The sequence below is a fragment of the Urocampus carinirostris genome, chromosome 5 (genome assembly GCF_059441175.1).
Source record: "Urocampus carinirostris isolate Australia breed hairy pipefish chromosome 5, RoL_Ucar_1.0, whole genome shotgun sequence".
Taxonomy (NCBI): Eukaryota; Metazoa; Chordata; class Actinopteri; order Syngnathiformes; family Syngnathidae; genus Urocampus; species Urocampus carinirostris.
In genome coordinates, this window is record NC_142353.1 from 45,682,138 (window position 1) to 45,700,477 (window position 18,340).

An 18,340-nucleotide genomic window follows, 5' to 3' on the forward strand; every position below is an offset into this window, starting at 1 on the left:
AGTTGTGTTCAAATAGGCTTTATTTTTCAAAGAGGCTCTCCCGCAAAGCCGTATAGATGACTTATTGGACTTTCCTTTTTTATCCTGACTCGGCACATTTTCTGCTTCGTCTTCCTCCGCCTGGATTCGGAAAAAAAAAAAAAAAGGCCGCCCGACTTGAATCCTCCAACGTCCTTTTCGAAAACAGCTTTTAAATCAGGACTCCGACACAATTTCCGGTGACAGTCGGAGGCGACCGCTTTCATATGCGTTCCTTAAAAAGTTCTTATCTTGCGATGACCGAAAGAGGGTAGAAAAAGGCTCGTTTGAGCGCCTCTCCTTCTTCCCCATCTCCTCTTTGTATCTTCTTGTTCCTTCCTTCTTACCCTCAACCTTTATCACAAGCCAGGACCAGAGACGGGACCCAATAGCGTTCGTTTTTACTCCGTTTTTATTAAGAAAGAGAACGGCGCTTGTCGTCGTAGGCAGCGAGAAAAACAGGTCGATGGCAGGGACGGAGGAGCGAAGATGGAAACGGGTCCAGAAAAAGGTGGGCAACAAGTATCAGGCAAGAAAACAGGGCAGAATAAAGTCGGAGAGTCACGAGAAGCTTGCCTAGCGGAGAGCATAGGCTCGCAGACGGTCCGACAAGTTATTTTCTGAAGCCGGGAGTTGAAAAAGAGTCCGACAGCCGATCGGGTCCCGCGGCTGTTGGCGCCAACGGGGCAGTCGCGTGTGCCTCCAATCAGCAATCACGACAACCTTCTTTTCTCCTTTCCTTCTTTCTTTCCCCTCATCCTTCTTTCCTTCGTTCAACTTTTTCTTTTTCCTGCAATTTTTCAAAAAGAAAAGACAATATGGCGTCCGATTTGAGAAACCAAACCTTTGTGCCCGCGGGGTCGACGATTTAGCCTAGATCCATCAGAATTTTCTCTCAAAAGTCTTGCTCGGCGTCTGAAAGTATGAACATTGCGGAAAATGGAAATGCTAAATGGTCTGCGTTTCTCTAGCGCTTTTCAAGTCAATGAAGAGCTCCCAAAGCGCTTTACAATGTGCTTCACACTTACCCGTTCACACACACACTCACGCACCAATAGGGGCAGTGCGGCCACGCAAGGCGCCGACCTGCTTATTGGGGGCATTAAGGATTCAGTGTCTTGTACAAAACCGAACCAAATACCGAAATTGTTGTTTTTTTAAACCACCGTAATTCGATTGTCGGTTATAAAATGACCTAAACAAATTGAGAGAAAATGTGAAACCCAACATTGGCTTTGGTCGCTTTTTTATATGAATTCTCCCAAAATGAATCTAAATATTTTTTAAATAGAATAAAAACATAAGAAAAAATATGCATCTAATACCTTATGTTTTTTTAGTATTTCATTGTATTGTTTGGAACTACTTCTTTACTTTTGATATAAAGTGTTTTTTCCCATTTTTCTATACTTTAACTCATTTTTTCCAAGTTCAGTTTTGCATGGGATTGATCATAATTGGAGGGCAAAAAAAGACCCACTTGGTGTCTTTTTGGTGGTGTGTAACCATATTTGTTTGATTTCCCTTTTATTAAAAGTAAGAAAGTTTTCAAGACGCTATCATTTTTGGGGGCGCTCCGATCTCTGCCGAGCGACCGGCGCCTTTCTCGGATCGGACGGCACGGAATTCGTAAGAGGATTAAAGGGGTAGTGACCCAGTGCATCGAACCCCGCCATCTTTATTTTTCACACTGCCTATCATCCGGCTCGTCATTAGCGCGTCCCGTCACGTCGGCTTAGCGTCGGCGCCGCGGCGGGCCGACCCATCGAGCGCGTGTCGGCTAATGCGACGCGCTAGCTAGCACCTCCGGTGTTAAGATGTCCCCGGGGACGCTCCGCCTTCTCGTACGGAAATATGCATATTCCGACGTGAAATTTTCCAATCCGTCTTTCGGGTGAGCTAAAGGTTAGCATCGATCGGGCGTCGATGGCGTGTCCTACGCCGCCGGAAGGACGCGGCTATCGACTGCCATTTTCAGGGAGTTCCTCGCCAAGACTCGACACGGCACGTCGGCGCCGTTGTCGGACGGGATCGGCCCGCGACTTCCCGATCCGCCCCCAAAATATCCCCGACGAGTGAGTTACTGGCCTAGACGTGTCGCCTCGAATGCCATTAACAGCCGGTTGCCGGACAGAGACACGCTCGCCATGATACCGTGACGACGAGACGGGTCGGGTGCGACGCGTGTCGTCACCGTCGTGCCACGGAATTGTCACGCTAATTCACAAACGGTCGAAGGAACGGCGCGGACGCCGGAACGCCATTTCCAGGGAACGACGCGTCCGGACAGGCCGCATCCAAAACACTTTGATGTGGCAAACCAGAAGAGGAAAGAAGAAGCAGAACCCGCTTGCATAATGTTACTCACAGTTTATTGGGGAGTTTAAGAATGAGCGCACACTCGATCGGGGATCGTTGGCCGCAGAAGTAGAGTGATCAAAACAAGAAAATGCTCAACATCATACAAATCGGGGTGAGAACAAAACATCGGCCAAAACAGGGATTCGCAGGGCTTGGCAAAACAAGAGCAAAAACACGGGCAAAAATGAAGATTCTCAGGGCTTGACGTGTCAAAACACAATTTGGCAGACGCTCCGACAAAAGGCCGGACTGGGCAGCGTTTAAGGAGTCACGGGGAGAAATCCGTCAACGCGTTTCAGCCGGTGTCCCTGGGCGGGGCCAATGGAGTGCCCTGGCAACCGTGACATTTGAGGGCAGTCGCCGGTCAGACACTCTTCCCACTTGATGATTTAAAAAAGAAATGTAACGGATTGAGAAAAACAGACTCGCCTAGACGTGTCCGCGGATGAAATCCGATTTGCCTCTCGCTATCGACAACGCCGGGATAAAGGCGTGCCGCCGACCCGATGGCGCTTTGTCAAACAAACGGCCGATGGCAATTTCAGTCGGAGCGATGTTCCCGCTTTGACGGGCCGCATGCGATGAAGGTAGACGCTCTGGTGTAACGCAATGGCCGTTTTTCTTCATCAACCTGGCAGTCGGGACATTTGGAGTGAATAACTTGCGTAGAATGTCTTTTAGAGCCATTCGCTGCCCAGATTAGAAAAAATGGATAGAAAGCTATGCTAACCACGGAGGATGTTGCGAGTGAGTTACCGGCCTGGACGGGCCGCGTGCACGGAGACACACCTTTTATCAGGCCGTTACAAATAAATGAATACAACGGAACGCCAATACAAGGAACGCCGTTTCCAGGGAGTCGCCCGGACGGGCCGCGTAGAATGTGTTTTAGAGCCGGTCGCTGCACGGAAACGCAACTGCTGAGTCGCGATTACAAAATAACGGATGAACCTGACAAGCCGGGACATTCGGAGCGAGTTACTTGCCCGGACGGGCGGCGCGGAATCTGTTTTAAAGCCGGTCGCCGGCCGGAGTCGCGGCTGCCGCGTCACGATTAGGAAAAAATACGGACGTCCGCTCCGGTCGACCCGACGCGTAAAACGAATGAACTCGCCGCATTCATTAAATGCCGCGTCGCCGCTCGCTAGCAGAATAGGATGAAGGAGTCCCGCCCGCAAAGTCACGGCTCGTCAAACAAACGTCCGCCGAGCGTTAAAATGACGTTCCCGTCCGGACGGGCCGAAATGCGAATTTGTCAACGGAGCCGGCGCTTTTAATCCAGGCGGCATTTAAAGGAGGCGGGCGTTTTGACGGCCCCCGATCCATCTGACTTATCGCTAACTGCAAGACGCCGCGCGGGCTATGATTTGTCAATCAAACGGGCGGCGGAGGCCAACGTGACATTTACTCCCGTGTTGGCGTTCTCCGGTCGCGCTACCGCACCCTGCGGGGAAGGGGGGGAACGAGGATTTTTCCTGAACCGACGGGTTCGCCCAGAAAGATTTCGACCGATAAACCGGGTGACACCGACCAGGAACGGAGACGGGACCCGATAGCGTCGGTTTTACTCCGTTATTATGAAGAAAGAGAACGGCGCTCGCATCCACGGTACAACGATCGTCAATCGCGGGTAGCGGACGGCAGAGCGAGGGTCGTCGTTGGCAGCGAGAAAAACAAGTCGACGGCCAGGGACAGGGGAGCAAAAACAGAAACGGGTCCGGATAAGAGGACGGCGACAGGTATCAGGCGGGAAAACAGGGCAGGATCGTGTCGGAGAGTACAAAAGCTTGCCTAGCTGAGAGCATAGGTTTGCAGACGGTCCGACGGCTTCCTTTCGGAAGACCTGGCTGTTGGCGCCGATGGGGCAGCAATGGTGCCCCCAATCAGTAATCATGACACCGGGAATTAATTTGAAACGAATTTTTCCACATCAATTGTCTCCGCTTGTTTAATATGAAACACGTGTTTTAAATCCAAAACATTTTCAGGCCAAAGAGCCATCAAAGCAAACATATTTGGATGTGTTTCTGGAGAGAGAGCCACACCATATCTCCTTTGACACAAAATTCAAGGGTAGATAGATAGTTTAAGTCGGTAAAACCTTTGGGTTTTCTGTGTCACTTCTTTGATCTTCAGTAGTTGAAGACAGACTGACAGGACAAGTGCATGTTCTAATCCGTCTCCATCCATGTTGAAAGAAAAATGAGTCCCGTAAGATGTATAAACCACTTTCTCTTGTCGTCGTTTTGACGGATGTTAAGTTGATCTACTCGATTGCCGTAAACTTATCGGACTCTGCGTTGTAATGTACTTTGCGGTTTTCATCATTCAGAGAAGGATTTGAAGTTACAGTTCCACCTCCGCTGTGGTCATGGTCCTTCTTTGATGGTTTAGATTGCTTTCATATGGATGACTTTAGAATAGCTCTTCAAATTCGACATACCCAAGAATGTCGAGGCTCATTTTGACTGCCGTTCTATATATAAATAGATAGATAGATAGATACTTTATTCATTCCCGTAGGGAAATTCACAACGTTTGTGTCTCAAATGATGGATTCCAATGTCACAAAATACTGCAAACGAGGATACCGACGTATTTACCTTTGGTGCAGACGGCGCTGGGCAAAGGAGAATGAGTTTGCGCGCTGTGTATAACTCCACCCGTTCTTACAGCTCACCCAATCAAACTGCTCTAGGTGCTTAGCTCGAGATTTGGGGTGTTTTCAGTGTGTTCTATGGGTTTTATTCATAAAGGGTCTCGACAATGAACATAGATGGTTTAATGGGCTTCCATATAAAGGATTACTGAGGGATTGACAGCCAAACGGGGTTTGTTGGTTATGACACCCTGACTGTAAACTGTCGCCAAAATTTGTCACGGTTGTCAGGGCGCCCCATTGGCCCCGCCCACGGACACCAGCCGAAAGGCGTTGACAGATTGCTCCGTCGCTACTTAAACGCTGTCCTGTGAGTCGCCTTTTGTCGGAGCGTCTGCCAAACTCCTGCTAAACTCTGTTGTGAATCCCCGTTTTTGCCTGTGTTTTTGCTCTTGTTTTGCCAAGCCCTGTGAATCCCCGTTTTTGCCTCCTCTTCATCCCCAATAAACTGTGAGTAACGTGACGCGACTGGGTTCTGCTTCCTGTTTTCCTGTCCTGGTTTGTGACATCATTGGCGTCCTATATATATATATATATATATCGGGCTAAACCTGATGGACATCAGTATTGACTTGTCTTTTGGCATACGTGACACCGAAGCGATTCATTGAAATTCGCACCTGTTCTATTTTATCTCCGAGCCACAAGTACTCACGAAGGGAGCCGTAAAGGGCCCGCCGGCCCTAGGTTCCCGACCTGTTGCAAAGGTAAGATGGGCTACGTAGTAGAAGATCCAAAGAAAAAGAAAAAGGGGAAGCGTCATCTGTGCCTGATTGAGCCGGGGAAATGGGCGCCGGCGGCCAGATCCATCACGGCTCCGCCTCCTTCGCCGCAACGTCGGCCATTGATCACGCAGATGGCGCCGTTGCGACCCTCCCCACACAACCCTCCCCCACCCGTCATAAAAAAAAGAGGGCGAGAAGGATGAAGTTCCTATTCGGGAGCGTCCGCGCATCCATCAGACGCTCCGTCTGAAAAATGCTCCTCGCTCAAAAGAGAAGCTAAATGTTAGCCTGAAAGAGTGAGACCTCACCAAAGACGGCTTCCTCCGCCCGTTCCCGCATCAAGTTCACATTTCGCTTGCCGGTTGATGGTCTCCTGTCAGAACCAGAACAAAAACGGGACCCAAACGCGTGACGTTCTCACACAAGCCTTTATTTTACTGGAAATGGGGAGTCGTGTTCGTTAGGAAGTCGGTCTGGCGTGGAAGGACAGGAAGCCAGAGACCGATTCCAATTGCCCGAGTCGATATCAGACAGATGGGGTCGATACCAGACAGGATAAATAACGGATCGGGATTTCGAAAATTAACAGGAGAAACGAGACGGGAACGAAGACTGGAGAAATTAATAAACGGTACAAAAACAGATGGAAAGGAAACTGGAACCCGAAATTAAACAGGACAACAATAAACAGGAACAATACCGGACTGGAGATATCGCAGGAAAAGAGGACCGAGGTCAGAACCCACGTCTTGCGGGGCAGAGGTTCGTTGACGGACTGACAAAGGGAGATTGAGAGCACTGAGCTTAAATATGAAATGAAATGATCTGCATTTCTATAGCGCTTTTCAAGTCAATGACTTCCCAAAGCGCTTTACAGTGTGCTTCACTCCATGTAAGACGCTAACCTGCTTATTGTGGGCATTAGGGGTTCAGTGTCTTACCCGAGGACACCTCGACATGTAACGCGGACGAGCCGGGATTCGAACCGGGATCCCTTGATCTCAAGACGAGCGCCCTACCTCCTGAGCGACTGCCGCCCCAAATAGGAGGAAAGCCAATCTGTCAACGAGCCGCAGCTGGCACCACACGGGCGGGGCCAATTGGGCGCCATGGCAACCGTGACAGTCTAAGCTTCTTGGACTTTCAAACTAGGTGGTGCCGTCACAATTCCAGGCATGGTTGCGAGCGCCAGGAAAGCGAGCTAGCATCTTGAAGTGGGTCGCAAGAAAACACTTTCCGTCCATCTGCTCTGACTGTATCTCACCAACAACGGAACTTGAATCGGGATCCAATTCCGATTGGCCGATGTGAACGGTGTCGAGGTCCAAAGAAACGGAATCCGCATTCCACACGTCCATGCCGTACACCAGGAGGCGACATTGGGTTCCAAAATATGGCCCAGGGGCCCATCCTGGTGACCTAGACAACATCTCATTCATCGCTAAAGAGACGTGCAGACATATACATCTTCCATTTCTTTTCAAAATAGATTCCTTGTATCAAAATGCTTTGAACCCCTTCAGAATAAAACAAAATCAAATATAAGTTCCCTGTTTTAAGCACTCAATTTGATATTTAGTTTTGTACTTTTACCGTGGTTGTATTTTTTTAGTATAATTGTCTTATTTCCATTGTATTTTTGTAGTATTTCCACTATAGTATTTTTTTAGACTTTGCACTAAAGTATTTTTGTAATATTTGTGTAGTATCTATGTCGTATTCTCAATGTATTTTCATCGTAGGGTTTTGTAGTATATCTGCGGTGTTTTTGTAATGTTTTTTTTTTTTGGGTTGATTTCGACAGATTTTTTTGATGTCATATTTCTGTAGTGCTCATGTAGTGTTTCTAAAGTATTTCCAGGGTAGAATTTTGGTCGTATATTTAGTATTTTGTCGTGATACTTTTGTAGTATTTTCGTATCACGGTATTACAAAGTGTTTCTAAAGTATTTCCACAAGGGTATTTTGTATCATTTCTGCAGTAGTATTACTCTAATGGTCTTTTTCTAATATTTCGATGGCATTTTTTTATTTTTTAGAATGAAAGCAAAAATGTATATCCTGTCCCTGTTTTTAAGCACTAAATGTGATATATACTTTCTGTATTTTTGGAGTAGTATTTGGACATTATAGCACTACTGAAGTAGTATTTTCGTTGTAGACACATAAAGGGACAATGGAGACAAAAAACTTCTTTTTTTTTAAAAGATTGTTGTCATGACCAGTATGGAAACAGGACCCACTAGCGTAACGTTTACCACAAGTTTTGTTGAGGGAACGAGGAAGGGCTCTACCCACGATCCGGCGTTTGCTTTTGTACCCGGCTTGTAATCGGAACACGAAAGTGGTATCTTCCGTAGCGAGCGACGGCGGTCTCAGGGACGGGAAAACCGGTCGTTTGCCGGGACCGGAGCGCAAAAACGTGGTCGGGGTCAGAAACGAGTCGTTAGCAAGAACGGGAGAGTAGCCGCGGTCGGGATCAAAAACAGGTCGTAAGCCGGGACGGGAGAGCAGATGTGGTCGAGATCAGGGACCGGAGCGCAAAAACGTGGTCGGGGTCAGAAACGAGTCGTTAGCAAGAACGGGAGAGTAGCCGCGGTCGGGATCAAAAACAGGTCGTAAGCCGGGACGGGAGAGCAGATGTGGTCGAGATCAAAACGGGTCGTCGCCGGAGACAAACGGGAGCAAAAGCGGGACAGGCGGGAGTCATGGGTCGAAAAAAGGGTTGCCTTGAAAAACAGAGGTTCGTTGACGGACTGACAAAGGAAGAGCGAGAGCACTGAGCCTAAATAGAAGGAAAGCCAATCCGTCAACAAGCTGCAGCTGGCGCCACAGGGGTGGGGCCAATTAGGCCGCATGGCAACCGTGACAATTGTAATATTGTATTTACTATTGTAATATTGCCATTATATGTTGACCAATATGTTTGGCCGGCCGGGTGAAAAACCCCGGCGGGCGAACGGCGTGGCCCTCGGGCTGAACCGTGGCCCCGGGCTTGACAAAACGAACGCAGGAAAAAAAACAATAGCGATTCATAAATAAACGGAATAAAGGCTGGAAATCCTCAGGAACGCGAGTAGAGGAAAATGTGCAAAATTGGACGAAGGGACGGCCAGATGCCCGATCCAACTGGGACCATCTGCCCATTATTTTTTTTCGCGCACACAATACAAAAAGCTAAATAGACGGATGCGGAAAAACAAATAGACGGGACGGGAGAGGAAGCAGAGAGGAAGTGGCGGCACTCCGGCTCTTCCAGCTTCAATATTGACTTTTGTCTCTTTGACACCACACGAAAGGCAAAAGGTGTCCTGGGGGCGCCCCCCCCCCATGACCCCCGCCCCCCCCCTTTTCCTTACACTATCTTAATCGATAATAATATAGCGGCGGGTGGAAAATCCCATTCATGGCTTTTGATTCGGTATCGATTCTTTTCCTTTCTGCTCATCAAGCGTGGACGGCCGCCATCTGTCCCTTTTTTTTTTCTTTTATTTTGGCGGGAAACAGCAACAGACGCCATCTCCCGCATCCAAAAGCCATCGTCCGAAACGCTTCTTCTTCTTCGCTCGCAAATCGGGAAACTTTATGAGGGTTGGCCGCGCCCGTATTTGGAATCCGCCACTCCGGTAAACCCCCGGGATACAGCGTCCCCTCTTTATGACGTTTTCACACTCGGGTATATTTTTTCGCTCGATGGCATTTTGGCCACCGTACCGCACGGACGAGGGATGATTCGGCCCGCCCAAAAACTCGACGACTTTCGTCTCTCGGTTCGATAGCCGCCATCGCTCCGTGCCGGTCTGCCATCCGTCAAAATGCCAATACGCTATTGGCCGAACGATTTCCCACGACGCCCTCCTTTCTATTTCTTTCATTTAGAATCCGTAAAGACTTTCGGCGATTCGATACTGTATTTTTTCGACCGTATTGCTTGACTGCGGGTGGATGGTTTGAAGTGATGCTAAAGGGAGAAGCAAAACGTGATCACCGTGGAAGTGAAGCGTTTTGTATCGGATCTGATACGAATCGGTTGACGGGCGGCTGTTTTTGTCGTTGGCTGTTGCGAATCGCTACGGAAGTGTCACGTTCTGCATTTCTATAGCGCTTTTCAAGTCAATGGAGACCTCCCAAAGCACTTTACACTGCGCTTCACACTTTTCCCTTTTTGCACAATAACTAACCGATAGCAGCGTCAGCCGTGCCGGGCAACTACCTGCTCATCGGGGGGATTCACTGTCTTGACCGAAGACACTTTGACATACGACTCGGAGGAACCGGGAATCGAACCTGCGACTTCTTGATCCCTCGTATGTAAACCATTTCACGTTATTATGTTTTTGGACGATAAAAATGCCTATCATTTTCTTTCTTACCGGGATAAAAAAAAAGGGCTAGATAGACGTAAACGATTGTCTTTTTATGACCAGACGCCTGCAAAGACGTTTTCTGAGGAGGCTAGGGTCGTTTCCTCACTTTATGGATTCTATTATGTTCTGTTGACGTGATTGTCCCTCAAGTGATCATGTCCCGCTTCTTTGATGAGGGCTGATCTGGTTTTTATGACCCCCCAAAAAATAAATTTAGCGGAGAATGGGTCGGAGTCTGAGAATTTCGTACAGTCCTCTCCTGCTCTCCTTGCAAGTTTAAAAATCATTGATCTCTCTTCGTTTCTGAGTGTCTACGAAATTATAACTAAAGAATTCCTCCTTCGAACAGGATCTATTCATTCATTCGTATTTTACATCATAAGGGGGTTCGGATTGTTGTCTCCTGTTCTCCTCGCAAGTTAAACGTTATTTGATGTCTCACTTCATTTTTTTCTGAGTATCTACTAAAGCTATCACTTAAGAATTGCTCTTTTGAGCCGGATCTATTCATTCATTCGTATTGTACATCTTGAGGGATTTTCTAGAGTTGGCTTCTGTTCTCCTAGCAAGTTCAATACTAATTGATGTCCCTGCTCCTTTTTTCAGAGTGCTCATATCTTAAGAATTGGTCCTTCGAGCCGGATCTCTTCATGCATTCGCATAGAGGGATTTTGTACAGTGCTCTCCTCTTCTCCTTGCAAGTTCATTGATGTCTTCTCTCCCTAATTAATAGTGTCTATTAAACTATAAACTCCTCATGAATATTTAGTGTTTTTGTCCGATTGTCTGGCAAAAACCCGCCATAATGTTTGTATTCTTACAAGTGTTTGCTTCCCTCTCTTCCAAGTCATCTTCTTTTTTCCCTAAGCTCAATTTCAATTTGAGATGATTGAATAAGTAGCTGGGCCTGTGGCCTCCATCCGTCCCCCCCCCTCCCGTTGCTCAGACAATCGTTTCCAAAAGAAGTGCAGCATCTGCTCCTTTCCAAACGCCACTGAGCAAAAAAAAGGACACATTTACGCACTCGTACATCCCAGCCTGAAAAAAACAACACTTTTTTGTGTTTGCAACGTGGCAAATGTAGCAGAGTGTGAAAATATAATGAGCGGGGAGCGGGGAGCGCTGCCACGAGGACAGCCATTCCAAGCGCGCGCAAAAGAAAAATAATCACGAGGAGCGTGGCGGCGTTACCTGGGATGCAGGGGCTCGGATGGAGAACGGGCACCTGGGGCGGGTGACTCGTATCCATGCTATCAGGTACGCAACGGGGATTTACGCTTTCCCAAAATGGCTGACGGAGCCTTGTTACACTAGGAGGGCGGCCCGTGACCAAAATAGGGAAACGCCCGACTGAACGCCGGCCCTTGTCTGGACGAAGTCCGATTGGTGTGGAGAAGACTCGAGGACTTCGCCTAACTCAGATCCTTGTAAGGTTTCACAAAATGGCTGACAATCTTTTTTCCACTAGGAGGGCAACCTGCGACAAAATAGATCATGTTTGTCCAGGACGGGTATGAGAGCTGTGCGGATAAGACGCGAGGCCTTCTCATAACAGCAGTCTTTTTTCTTCTTCTTTATTTTCTTACTTCTCTCTCTCTATATATATATTTTTTTTTTATTTTCTCTCTCTTCCCTCTCTCATTTCTTTTTTCTCTTTCTTTCTTTCTTTCTCTTATTTCTTCTTTGACCTTCTTCTTTTCCTTATATCAACATTTCTTTTCTGTTTTTCTCTTTTCTTTCCGTTTTCCCCCTTTTTCTTTACTTTCTTCATCTTTTTTCTCCTTGTCTTTTTCCTTTTTTTCCATTTGTCTTTCTTTTTCTCGCCCTTTTCGCTCACTAAAATAGCAATATTTGGACTTGCAACGACTTGCATAAATGCGGCGTGCGTTGAATTTTCTCCGGCCTGTTGGAGCGCCCAAAGGGGCGTATTGTTCCCCGGCCAGCAGGTGGCGCTCTGCCCCGTGTCACCTATTTGAGTCATTAAGGCGGCCACCCGATCGATCACCCGCTGACTTGTACTACTTCCAAGGCTCCTCAAGGGGGCGCTTTGATTCCTCGAGAAGAAGCACGTCCTCCCATTGTTTTGCAAATAAGCACACCAATACGAAATGCCTTTGTTTTGGGATTCGTCTTCCCCTCTTTAAAGTCTTTTATTTTTTTCATTTTATGTCCACTTCCGGTTTTGGCTACGTTAGTCATGGCTAACTTGACACCGTGAAAGTTTGTTAACTATTTGTTAGCTATTTCTTCAAACATTTTGTCTCTTTTTTTTCAATTGTTTCCTTTTTGTGTTCCTTTCTTCTATTTTCCTTTCTCCTTCTTTATTTTCTTTATTTCTTTGTCCCTTCTTTCTTTCCTTTATTCCTTACTTCTTTTGCTGATATTCTGTCTTTTTTTTTCCTTTTCCCTTGATCCCTGATCCTTTTTCTTGTCTTTCTTTTTCCATTTTCTCCTCTTTCTCACCCCTCTTTCATTTTTCTTGTCTTTATTCTTTCCTTTTTGATGTTATTTCTCCTGTTTTTCTTTCTTCTATATTTTCTTCTCTTTATTTGTTCCTTCGTGCTTTCTTTTTTTTTCTTCTTTTTTTCTTATTTTTGTCTTTCACGTTGTTGAGTTTCGGTGACTTTGAGTCTCCCTGGTTTGGAATCTTCCTCGTACTTCCCAGCAACATCCGGTGGTCAAATCACACACTCAAACACTGTCCCTTTAAAGTCACTTTCTTTCTTTTATTGCAGCTCTGTTCCCGGACAATAACTCGGGAAAACAAATTGTCTTTCTTTCCCGTCTTCCTTTTTGGAGGCGAAGGAAGCGCAGGCGGGCATCCCGCCTTCCGCGCTGCCTTCTTCTTCTTCTTCTTCGCCTCGCCGGAATCGTAAATATTTTTCGGAATTGGATCGTAAAGTCGGCGGCGATATATTGCGGCGTAGCAGCGGCGCCTGTCATTTTGCCAGCGCGGCGCCGTCAATTTTTCTCCGATTCGGGATGAAAAAGTTGGCGCCGGGTGCCGCCCGGTGTCGGCCGGCGCACGACACCCGTTTTAACGGGGTCGAATAAAAGTCTTTGTTTTAGCGAGCGCCTATTCCAATGTCATTTTCTTTTTCCGGTCCTGCCGCGACATGAGAGGCGTGTCCAAATTCAGACGGCGCCGCCCCAAAAAGGGGTGGAGCCACAGCAGCCTCTAAACCTAAAGCTAGCATTAGCTCCCCAAAAGTGGCTCGTTTCTTGAAGTGCGTTTATGGAGTCCAAATCCAGCGACGTTAGCTCGATGCTCATTCGCTAATGCTAACACGAGACCTTGGTGTCGCGATTCAGCGGACAAATAGAGGCTCGTCGCCGAAGTTAAACTAGCATTAACTTGTTTGCTAAGTTAGCATTTAGCTCAATGCTAATGCTAATTTGACAGCTATCACTATCTCTTATGGTATATTTTCTAAAAATGTGACGTGTTATGTAGGATGTGTATATTTTTGAGCCATTATATTATCATAATCTGCTAATGCTAAGGGGCAAATGCTAATGCCATTTGCTTTGCTACTTTCATATACAATTGTTTGTTATTCTGGATCTCATACATTCAATTTATATTCTATTTCCCTAAATCAGCTAACGCTTCTCTCGCAGTACGTCAATTGCTATTTATTTTGAAATATTTTTTCAAAATCTGAGGCGCTACCAAATCCGAAAATCCATTTCGAACTCCGTCCTAACCCGGATTTCTTTGTTTCCGTTTCCCGTTTAGTGTGCGGCGGCCATTCGGGATCTTCGGGTCCGCCCCCCGAATCGGCCCCGCCCCCTTTCTCCGCCTCCCTGCCCACCTATTTGCCGGCGCGCTGTCGGCTGAGCGGCGTGGACTCCGCCTACTTCCTGCGGGACGCCCACGCGGAAGCCAACGGCAGCCTGTCCTCGCGCTCCGAGCCCGTCCTGCTTCGGCGAGTGGGCGCGGCCTCGGCGCAGGCCCCGCCCACCGTGTCCTGCGCCTACGGCAACCTGAGCGCCGAGCGAGCCGTCCCCGTGGGATCGCCGCGGGCTCCGCCCCCCGGCCTGGGCCCCGCCCCCGATCAGCCCGCTCCGGATTGGAAGGTGAAGGGACACGTGGTGGCCCCGGAAGTAGGCCCCGCCCGACCCTGGATTCAGGTGAGCCGATCGGGTTGCGCGTCGAAGAGCGGGTTGGACGGCGGCCATCTTGGAATCCTTTTTGCTCGACTCCTTCCCGTAAGCGCATGCTTTGCTTTCGGGCGCCCGTTAGATAGATAGATACTTTCTTCATCCTGGTAGGGAAATTCACACTCCCAGCAGTATCCTCGTGTTGAAAAATGAAATAAGAAAATAAAAGATCTAGAATACAAAAGTACTCAATATAACGTTTTGCTTTAGAGTATTTAAATAGTGATCCATAAAACACACACTGCAATAAAAATATGCAAATGTGGGGGTGGGGTTTCATGTGGGCTTTTACTCCCCAGGGTGGAGTTATAGAGCCTCATGGCATGAGAAAGCCTGATCTCCTCAGTCCGTCCCTGGAACAAGACCGTGACAGCAGTCTGTCGCTGAAGCCGCTCTTCTGTTTGGAGTGTAAGCGGCTGTTTTAAAATATATTAAGTCAGGGGTCTCAAACGCGCGGCCCGGATGCCAATTGCGGGCCCCAGGATGATCGTTTGAGGCCCTCGCCCTCTAGATGTGGCCGTAGTCTGCCGTGACGCCGATGACGAGCGCTAAAAGCGCGACGGAAAAAGACAAAATGCGGAAACGCAGCTTATTACTTTTAAAAAGAAGATAAATAAATCAGATACAAGAGAAAAGAAAAATAAATAAAATGAAAAAGAAAAGAGAAAAATAAGATAAAAAGTAAACCTTGGGGCGGCAGTAGCTCAGGAGGTAGAGCGATCGTTTTAGGATTAAGGGATCCCAGTTCGAATCCCGGCTTGTCCGTGTTACATGTCGAAGTGTCCTTGGGTAAGACACTGAACCACTAATACCCCCAATAAGCAGGTTAGCGCCTTACATGGCTGCACGGCCGCTATTGGGAAATGTGGAGCACATTGTAAAGCGCTTTGGGAAGTCATTGACTTGAAAAGCGCTAGAGAAATGCAGATCATTTCATATCATTTCATTAACCTTGATAAAAATGGGAAAAGAAAAAATGAAACCTCAATAAAAATAGGGAGAGAAAAATGAAAAAAATATAAAAAAAATAATCAATAAAAATAGGAAAGAGAAAAATGAAAACAATGATAAAAAATAAAAATCAATAAAAATAGGAAAGAAAAAAATTTGAAAAAAATGATTAAAAATAAACATCAATAAAAACAGGAAAGAGAAAAATGAAAAGAAAATGATAGAAAATAAACCTTCATAGAAATAGGAAGAGAATAATGAAAACAATGATAAAAAATACAAATCAATAAAAATAGGAAAGAGAAAAATGAAAAAAAGGATAAAAGAAAACATCAATAAAAACAGGCAAAAAAAAATAAAAATGATGAAAAATAAACATCACTAAAAATAGGAAAGAGAAAAAAAAATAAACCTCAATAAAAATAGGAAAAGAAAAAGGGGAAAAAAATGATAAAAAGCAACCTTCAATAAAAATAGGTATAGGAAAAATGAAAACAATTGATAAGAAGAAAGAGAAAATTGCATTTATTTCCTTTTTTTGTCGGTTTTCTCTCGGATTTTTTTCTTTTCCGATGTTCAATAAGTCTTAGGTCGGACATGTGACGCAACAAAGAGCTAAGACCCCCTCTTATATGACACTCCCCCTATTAAATCACTGAATAGGGAAGCTCGATTTGAACCGAGCGAAAAGCCACAAAACCGGCAAATCCTATTCATCGCTTAACGATTCGGTTAATCGGATCGTACGGATTTGTTAATTAATCGGTTAATAAATGGCTTCATTAATGGGTTGATTGTTTTCAGGTCCTGTTCTACCTGACGGGTCGCGGGAGGGAGGATCCGGACCCCCCCCCCTCCGAGCCTCCTCCCCTGCGTCCGGGCCCTGGCGGTACGGGACCCCGGCGAGGCGGCCCCCTCGGCCGGCTGCCGCCCGGGGGGCCCGTGGGCCGTCTGCGTCCTGCGTTTGGAAATCCCCCCCGCCTGGTTCCTGCCCTCCAAGAAGCGGCCAGCGGAGGGCGCCCCCACCCCCCTGGAGGTCTATTACTACGTTTTACCCGGGCCCGCTTCGGACTGCCCGGCCCTGGTCCGAGAAGCCTGGCGGAGTCCCGACCCGGGGGCCCCGAACCCGTGGAGCCCCCGGGCGGAAGGGGGACTGGAGGACATGCAGAAGGCGGGCTCGGTGGCGGTGAGCGCCGCCCCGGTGGCGGCCCGGGAGGAGAGGCTGAGTCTGGACCGCAACGTGGAGGTTTCGGTCCCGTCCGGTCCGGTCCGGCCGGGGAAGAACGTCAACTTCGGGGTCTACGTGAAGACCGGGTTCGACCTCGACCGCTTTGTCCTCAGGTGAGATTTGGGGCGTGGGTGTCCGTCCGGGGGTCCGCGGGCCAGATCGGGCCCAAATCGAAAACCCCGAAAGCTAAAATGAAGGGCACCTGCACGTTTTAATATGGCCAGTAGGGTTACTTCATTGGTGTATCAAAATAGAGATCAAAATTTACGGAAACGTTCAAAAAATATTAATATATTTTGGTAGAAGAATATTTTTTACTTAATGCAGAATATTACACTTTTATTCACTAATCTAGTGAAGAAAGGACCTCCCCAAAATCTGACCTTCGTCCTGCTCCCCCCCCTCTTTTTATTTAATTATTTCGTGCTTGCTTTCTTCTTTTTTTCTTTTTTCTTTTTTTCTTTTGGTTTTGTTTTCCTAGCATTTCCTGCTCTATCATTCTTTTTTAAAAATCTTTTTTCTCTTTCTTTTTCCATTTTTTCTTTTGTTTCTATTTTTCCTTTTTCTTTTTTCTTGCCTTTTCCTTTTATGAGGTGTTCCTGCTTTTGTCTCCTTCCTTTCTTTTTTCCTTTTTCTTTTATTGTTTTCTTTCCATTTTGATCTTTCTTTATCTCTTCTCATTATTTGTTTTCTTTTTCTTCTTCTTTTTACGTTTTCTTTTTTCTATTTTGTTTCCTGGCTTTTTGACTTTATTTTTCTTGCTGTATCATTTTTTCCTCAATTTTTTTACCCCTTTTCATTTATTTTTAAATGTTTCCTTTTTTCGCGACGACCTCGGGTTTTCTTTAGGTGGGCGGAGCGTGTTTGCGAGGGATAACGCCCCCGATTCCGATCCATTTTCCCCTCGTTCCGAACGTTTATCTATTGCCCCTTTCCTTCCATCGATTGTTTTTTATTCCCGTTTCTGGAATTGTATTCTATTCCCTCACCGATTTTGAATCGGTTTGGCAATTTCCAAAACCTCCTAATTGGGAACGAAACGGATCAGCTACCTGCTTATATTGCGTTAACGGGAGGGCGGGGCTAGCGAAGGAGGCGCCTAGCTTAGCGTTCCACCGCGCAGCATTGCCGGGGGCGTATCGGCTTCCCGCACAAAGACGGCGCGAAAGGACCCCGATCTAAGATTAGCGCGTCGGCGCTAGCCGGCATTACACGTTGCCGAACGCGCGTCCAAACAAAAGACGGCGCCTCGTCGTGCCCACGCAAAACCCTGTCACGTTTCATCATCTCGCTTTGCGTTTTACGCGCCACCGTAGCGGATTAGCATTAGCACGTTAGCGTAGCCGCGATCGTGTTGTTCGGCATCGAAAAGGAAAGGACAACGCAACGGGGTTTTGTTCCCGTCCGGGTTCCGTTACTCGGTGCAAATGGCGGACCTCGTGTGTTTTGACAAAGCTAATGGGCTAATTAGCGCGGCTAATTAGCTCGGTGAGCGGAGGTGAGGCCGGCGGCTGTCAGAAACGGTCTTTTGGTTGGAGATCAACGCTCTTTGCAACCCTAATTTTAAAAAACCCCAAACGTCTAAGAACGCTACTACAATTTACCGATCTCTAGCCGACAGGTTTTAAATGATGTGGTTTATACACGGCCTATATTTTCAATTTGATGGTATTTTTCCACCACGAGGGGCGCTACAAATCACTAGAATCCCCAAAAATCAACAGAATCAAAAATTGCATAATGAATGAAATCAGAAAAGAATAATCCTATTTATTTTCAAAACACAACAAGCTACTATCGGCCAGTCACTAAATCTCATCTCATCAGCTGCACTGCTTATCCTCAGTAGGGTCGTGGGGATGCTGGA

The 18,340-nt window shown here is 47.0% G+C and overlaps 1 protein-coding gene across 1 annotated transcript in view; it reads left to right on the plus strand.

The window, feature by feature from the left end:
• LOC148366516 (transmembrane protein 132C) overlaps window positions 1-18,340 on the plus strand; it is a 104,808-nt gene that overhangs the window by 29,972 nt on the left and 56,496 nt on the right. Inside the window, 3 exon segments of the mRNA XM_088336973.1 lie at window positions 13,870-14,264; window positions 16,050-16,091; window positions 16,093-16,586. Of these exon segments, the coding sequence (XP_088193099.1) occupies window positions 13,870-14,264; window positions 16,050-16,091; window positions 16,093-16,586 (931 nt within the window).